Source organism: Oryx dammah, unplaced genomic scaffold (assembly GCF_014754425.2).
Source record: "Oryx dammah isolate SB20612 unplaced genomic scaffold, SCBI_Odam_1.1 HiC_scaffold_11050, whole genome shotgun sequence".
Taxonomy (NCBI): Eukaryota; Metazoa; Chordata; class Mammalia; order Artiodactyla; family Bovidae; genus Oryx; species Oryx dammah.
In genome coordinates, this window is record NW_024080444.1 from 11,401,218 (window position 1) to 11,409,025 (window position 7,808).

Sequence of the window (7,808 nt, forward strand, 5' to 3'; positions counted from 1 at the left end):
AGATCCAACCGGTCCATCCTAAAGGAAATCAGTCCTGAATATAAATTGGAAGGACTGATGCTGAAGCTGAAACTGCAATACTTTGGCCACCTGCTGGGAATAACTGACTCATTGGAAAAGACCCTGATGCTGGGAAAGATTGAAGGCAGGAGGAGAAGGGGATGACAGAGGATGAGATGTTTGGATGGCATCACCGACTCAATGGACATGAGTTTCAGCAAGCTCAGGGAGTTGGTGATGGACAGGGAAGCCTGGTGTGCTACAGCCCATGGGGTTGCAAAAAGTTGGACACAACTGAGCGACTGAACTGAACTGGTATAAATAATGCCAAACCATGTTTTTTCTTCCCTCTTTGATAAATACAAAAATGGAATATGTTATTATAAAATTATTTATAGTTATAAATTATATAATATATAAATAATATAAATTTTAAGAAAGAAAATGCACTGGAAAAGCAGATTACTAACTCTGTGCTCAGATTCAAATATGTATAACCATACTTTTGTCTTTTATTTTGTTCAGCTGGAAAGGCAGCTAATAATGCAGAATGAAATGAGAGAAAGACAAATGGCTATGCAGATTGCTTGGTCTCGGGAATTCCTCAAATATTTTGGAACTTTTTTTGGCATTACAGCCGTCTCTTTAACAGCGGGGTATGTTTACTATTTATTTAAAAATTTTCTTCCATTTCTTTTTGTCTTGCCATGATTATATTATTAAGTTGGCCAAATAGGACTTTGACATAAATAGTCTAACACATGTATGTCAACAAAGTAACTCTTATAGCTTAGTGCTTGGGGGTAACTCTGTAGAACAAGGATAGTAATAGTTAATTCTGCCTTTAGTTTCTTAGATTTCTCCTGTACCTTTCTCCATTTTACAATATAAGTAAGGGAGAGGACTGACTTTACGCCAAGATAGAAGGTCTCTACAAATTCATCTCCACAATCCCTAAGGGATAAATATCAATACTTACATATTTTTAAAATGAGTAATATGAGCCCCAACATCAAATAAAGATGAACAAATCATAGGCTCATACACCCTACCAGAGAACTGCAGAATCTGCTGAGGAATTATGAATAAGGAAATCCTATCTCCATAGAGAATTAAGTACCTTCTGAAATGTAGGATATTCTTCCAAAGAGCAGGTAACTTTTTTGTTTTTTGAGTACAGAGATATGTATTTACAGGTTTTTCTTTTATATTAATTATTTTTTGTTCTTGAATCAGAGCAATTAAAGGGAAGAAGCCCGTCCTCATCTTTCCTATGGTTCCATTAGGCTTTGTCCTTGCCTACCAGTATGACATGGGCTATGGAACCCTTATACACAGAATGAAAGGTAAGTCTTTGGTAAACCAGAGTCTCAATTTCTGATTCATTTTTTGGTTCAAGGATCTAGTCCTCCCAGCTCTCCCTGAGCTACCATTGACCAATATTTCTGCCCCCTCTTACATAGCTCACAAGAGCCAACTGTCAAATGTTTAGGAATTTTGTAAGCTGTTTGTTAAATACAGTCATTATTAAAAATTAAATGATATAAACTAATACAACACTGTAAATCAACTATACTAAAAAAAATTAAAGTACATAAACTTACAATTCAATAAATTACAGAAAATAAATAGTTTGAATTATATAAGAAACATTAATACATACTCAGAACTTATCAGTCTCTAATTTTACTATTATCTATACTCTGAAGTTATGTATATCTCTTCAAGTTATGTATATCTACTGTATCTGTATCTGGAAATGGTACAGTATATAGACACAATAAAATACAGATGCAACTCTGACTTCCATGCCATCCCACTGGCATGTCAGCTTAAAGTTGGTCATGGTGGGAGTATTTACACCATGGAAATCTGCAAATCCCAAATTAAGGCTTGACCTACTATTTTGTTGATTGGGATTGATAAACTGTAGTCTACAGGCTGGCCACCTATTTTTTAAAATAAAGTTTTATTGGAACACAGACGTGCCCATTCATTTCTACTTTTCCATTTCCATGTCAGAGATGACTCACTGAAATAGATATGAAAGTGCCCACAAGCCTAAGATGTTTCCTCTCTGGCCTTTTAAGAAATTTTGCCAACCCATGGTCTAGACTTAAAAAAATGATGAAGAAAATGTTATAATGTATATTAATCTTAAAAGTGTACTGCAAAGCCATCATATTGTGAATAACATTTAAAAATTTAGGAAGTGTTCTAATATTTTAAAACTATTATCTGATTCAACAAAGTTCACAGCATTCTCAAACAAGTAAGTTTCAACATTTGTCCTTGTTTCAGTTTTGTCCTACTTATTAACATAAATAAAAACAGCAACCATCATTCATGTTGAATTATACTCTCTCATCAACTGTTATAGGTGAGCTATGGGTAAAAGAGTTCAGCAAAAATCAATAAAACATTCTTTAAGGATCAATTTGCTATATGGAATTCATGATAAAGAGTATTGTATGTGTTATTATTTATAAATTATGTGCTACACACATTTCATATTAGCAAAATTTATAATAAGCTATGTACATAATAAGCTTATACACATTTTTTGTTGTTTTGGGAAGCATGTTGTTAAATATTCACCAGTACCGTGCTGCTTTCACACTGAACTCTGGCTCTCACTGCCCTAGAAAATAGCACGGCTGACACAGATGCCGTTCCTGACCCAGAAAGACAGGGTTTCCCGTCAGTTCAGGATATCTGTGTCTTTGATTCCCACCACCACATACTGCTCATGAGGATAACTATCTCCCTACTCCTGAAGCCTTCAGCCCAGAGCATACTGGAAACAGTGTTTCCCAAGCCTGCATTTTTGGCATCCTGTTCTCTCCTGAGCTGTAGGCTCATGACTATCCCTGAGGCTCTGTAGGGACCGATATGGTATGGGAAAGGAGAAGGTGCAGATTCCTTTGTAGGTATTGGAAGTAGGGAGTAAAACATTTCATTCACAGACTTAGGAAGATAGAGGAATTACATGTTCTTTAAAATTCCCATTTGACAGAGACAATAACTGCAAAAGAAACAACTGATAAAGGATTAATCTCCAAAATATATAAGCAGCTCATGGAGCTTAATACCAGAAAGACAAACAACCCAATCAAAAACTGGTAGGAAGAACTAAATAGACATCTATCCAAAGAAGACATACAGATGGCCAACAAACTCATGAAAAGATGCTCAACAATGCTCATTATTAGAGAAATGCAAATCAGAACTACAGTGAAGTATCACCTCACGCCAGTCAGAATGGCCATCATCAAAAAAATCTACAAACAATAAATGCTGGAATGGGTGTGGAGAAAAGGGGACCCTCTTGCTCTGTAGGTGGGAATGTAAATTGATACAGCCAGTATGGAGAACGGTATGTAGATTCCTTAAGAAAAAAAAAGAAAAAACCTAGGAATAAAACTACCATATGACCCAGCAATCCCACCACTGGGCATATAACCCTGAGAAAACCATAACTGAAAAAGACACATGGACCCCAATATTCACTGCAACACTATTTACAATAGCTGGACATGGAAGCAACCTAGATATACATCAACAGATTAATGGATAAAGAAGTTGTGGTACATATATACAATGCAGTACTCCTCAGCCATTAAAAGGAACACATCTGAGGCAGTTCTAGTGAGGTGAATGAACCTAGAGCCCGCTATACAGACTGAAGTCAGTCAGAAAGAAAAACAAGTGTCATATATTAATGCATATATATGGAATCTAGAAAAATGACACTAATGAACCTATTTGTAGGGCAGGAATAGAGATAGAGACATAGGGAACAGACTCTGGACATAGCAGGGGAAGGAGAGAGTGGGATGTACTGAGAGAGTAGCACTGAAACATATACATTACCTTATGTAAATGAGGTAGCTGATGAGAAGTTGTATAACACAGGGAGCTAAATGTACTCTCTGTGTCAGCCTAGAGGGGTGGGATGAGGTGGAGGGTTGAGGGGGGAGGTTCAAGAGGGAGAGGACATGCACTCTTATGGCTGATTCATGCTGCTCTATGCTGCTGCTGCTACGTTGCTTCAGTCGTGTCCGACTCTGTGCGACCCCGTAGACGGCAGCCCACCAGGCTCCCCCGTCCCTGGGATTCCCAGGCAAGAACACTGGAGTGGGTTGCCATTTCCTTCTCCAATGCACGAAAGTGAAAAGTGAAAGTGAAGTCGCTCAGTCGTGTCCGACTAGTAGCAACCCCATAGACTGCAGCCTTCCAGGCTTCTCTGTCCATGGGATTTTCCAGGCCAGAGTACTGGAGTGGGGTGCCATTGCCTTCTCTATGGCAGAACCCCAAACAATATTGTAGAGCAGTTATCCTTCAATTAGAAATAAATTTTTAAAAATCCCCATTTGAAAACAGAAGTATATTTTTCACAAAGATACTAGGTTAAAATGTCTTCTGGGGTCAGACGTTATTGGTATCACAGATCAGCTATATAGTGGGCTAAGCTGTGTCTTTGGGTTGCCTAGAAATTTATAGCATATATGACTGCGGAAGATGTATTCTGAGTTCTAAAACACTGATCTACAAATTAACTTTTGGAGTACAATTCTATTTTAAGCTGAAAACTAACTGTACAAATTGATTTACTTATGTTAAAATTCATTTCAGTAACCTGTTCAGTTTCATGTTAGTCATCTGCTTAAGAATTCTTTGGTCTGAGCTCAAATGTGTCTCATTGTTTATATGCACATTAGAATTCTCAGTGCCTCATACAAATTAATATATAGTATTAAGAAATCTCAGCTCTGTTATAGAGCATTCACTTGAAGATATTACTAATGAAGGGAAAATTTATTTTCTAGGAACATTTTGCTTATGCATTTTGGAAATACTTGTATTATAGGCCCTTTAGAATCTATAGAGTATAAAAGTTTAACTTCCAAGATATGTTGTGGAAATGGAAATTTCTTGTTTAAAAAAAAAATTAGAACCCACTAAGAAATTTACCATTAAAAAAAAATATAGACTATAACATATAGCCCTGTTAACTAGTGATCACTCCGAGATACACACTTCCTGTTTAACTGAATTTATCATCAGCCATTCTGTTAACACATACTAAGAATCTGTCATGTGGAAGGTACTCTCACATGGAAACATCTAGTCTGTCGTCAATAGTCTGCAGAATTACATACAATTTTACTATTTTTTTTAATTTACTATTTTAGACTAGGGGCAGGGAACATGTTTGCAGATAGTTGGAATGCTGTGATAATTTATAAATTGTAGCCTGCCCTGTTGGATTTGGAATATAAATTAATTGTGTGTTAAAAGAGGAATACTTAAAGAAAACAATTACCTTTATTCTCAAGGAAAGTACATGGAATATCAACAATATATATTATAATTTTTCAAATATTGCTAATTAGTCTTAAAGAATAAAAATTGGCAAAAGTCACTGGGCCCAAGAAATTACGAGCTATTATTTAAAAGAGGACTTGTTTATAAAAATGTATATATATATGTGTGTGTGTGTGCATTTATTTGGGATATTTATAAGTAGTTTCAAGTCAAAGATTAGCTTTCTTGAAAAATTAGAGTATTTAGTAAACTTTATTTTTTCTCATGTCACTTATAAGAAGGGGCAATAAGAACTTACATGATTTCTCCACCCTAATCCCCTCCTGATACAACTCAAACTTATCATCCTGACTTTCCTTCAAGGAACAAACAATATTACGTGGTATTGTTTCTCTTCTATATTTAAAAATGCTATCCTCTGTCAAATAAAGTCTCTGGAATCTGATGTATCTTATGTATCTGATGTACTCACTATAGTATTTCCTTTGGGAGGTCAGTTCTCCTGGGGACAGTAGGTAAGATATTTAACAGTGAGATCTGGGGGCATGCCTGCATACAGTGTTACAGCATGTCACTGGAATACAGCAAGTAGATCTTCTTACAAAATGCTGATTACCCCTTTGTCACTTTGTACATTTCTGTACTTTATTTAAGGTGAAGCCGAGAACATACTGGAAACAGAAAAGAGTAAGCTGCAGCTGCCAAAAGGAATGATCACTTTTGAAAGCCTTGAAAAAGCAAGAAGGGATCAGAGTAAATTTTTCATAGACAAATGAAATCATGTTTACCCACCAGATCTCAAAACACAGAATTGTTGACTTGAATCATGACCTTTATAACTTTTTAAATGCTTGCGATTTTGATATAATGGATTTCATTTTAAAATAATAATCAAGATGAATTTTGTTAAACTATTTTAAAATAAAATTTATACCATTCACAAAATTATGGAAGTACTCTGAATAACTTTCAGATTTCTTATATATGTGTATGTATCACAAACATCTAAATGTAATGTTATAAAATATATTGTTCTGAATTTCTGAAAGCAAAATTTCTGTTGCTCTCATTTCTCTGTCATACACACTTTCACTATCACATTAATCTCCCCCAGATACTGCTTTTATTTGGATTTTTAAATTGTGTCCTGTCTCCACATGATAGAAAAATACTAATATTAACAATTAACATGTATATTGCACTTGCTATGGCCATACACTCTTTGTTTTGCATAAATTCTTATCCCAACAACCTCATGAGGCAGGCATCATTTCATAGATGTGAAAACTAAGGCATAAAAAAACTGAATTACTTACTCAGGATTATACACAGACAGAACTGAGACATAACCTTAGATGGTTTGCCTCCCGTGTCTACACTCTAAAAGATCTTGAAAAACTTCTGCCTTTAATGCATTCTTGACATGCAAAGAGGGCTGTGAAAGACAAAAGGTAAAAATATTCAAATAATGACTCAGGGTATAGTCGCTAGAGAGGCAAGAAGAAGGCAAGGTTAATTAGGATGCCTACTTTTTTATTTCCACTCACCAAGATATAAAATATATTATATATATTTATTTTATATTATATATTTATATTATAAATATATATTTTTATTTTATAGTATATATTTTATATAATATATAAATATAAATATTTATAAAATATACTCAATTTATGCCGTTTTTACAGGTATAAACCCTACATGTGCTAATTTCAAAATATTAAGACCTACTGTGCATCAGGCACTGTTGTACACACTAGGGCTATATGAGTGAATGTAGAGACAAGGTTGCTATATTCTAGGCAAAGAAGTAAGTTCTAGTGAAGAGTAGGAGATCTGGGGAGAGAATCAATAAACATGAAGATAAGTTCATGTCTAACAGTGACACATGCAAATAGGATGATAAAAGAATGATAAGAATGTTGGAAGTTACTTTGATCTTGGACAGTAGGGACTGCCTTTCTGCAGATGACACTTGAGCTAAGACTTGAATGAGGCAGCCCTGTGAAGAACATGAATGGGGACAGGGAAGGGATCTCTAGGCAAAGGGAAGAGCCAGAGGAAGGCTCTGAGACTTGGCATGGCCAGAGAATGAAAGGCGGCCAGGGAGAATACCAGAAAATGAAATCTGAAGGGAGAAAACTATTATGAATACAATAGTTGCTACTCTCAAGCATCGCAAGATATAGTTTGAAACAAGAATAGTTGTAGAGAACTTGGGCGAGGTCTTCAAGGATATGTTGGTTTTCTCCATGAAGACAAGGAGGTAAAGGGGAGGGGCATTCTGTGCAGAAGACTGATAAAAGGCAGGTCCATGCATGCCAAGTCCAGGGATCTGCTGCTGCTTGTTCAGTTTACCTGGGGCAAGAAGTTCCTCACGTGGGGTACTTGTCATGAAAGGAGCCTGGAGGCACAATTCAGCTCCTCAAAGACCTTGGGTGTAACACTCCATGGTTAGCACTCTACCTTCAGGGTGA

The 7,808-nt window shown here is 35.9% G+C and overlaps 1 protein-coding gene across 2 annotated transcripts in view; it reads left to right on the top strand.

Annotated features, from left to right (window-relative positions):
- The window catches only part of LOC120860226 (plasminogen receptor (KT)), a 36,045-nt gene extending 29,674 nt beyond the window's left edge, over positions 1-6,371 (top strand). For both annotated transcript variants that reach the window (XM_040236010.1, XM_040236009.1), the window contains 3 exons: positions 526-656; positions 1,237-1,346; positions 5,983-6,371. In XM_040236010.1, coding sequence (XP_040091944.1) covers positions 526-656; positions 1,237-1,346; positions 5,983-6,104 — 363 coding nt within the window. In that variant the 3' untranslated portion in view covers positions 6,105-6,371. The remainder of the gene's footprint in view (positions 1-525; positions 657-1,236; positions 1,347-5,982) is intronic.
- The last annotated feature ends 1,437 nt before the right edge of the window (positions 6,372-7,808 follow it).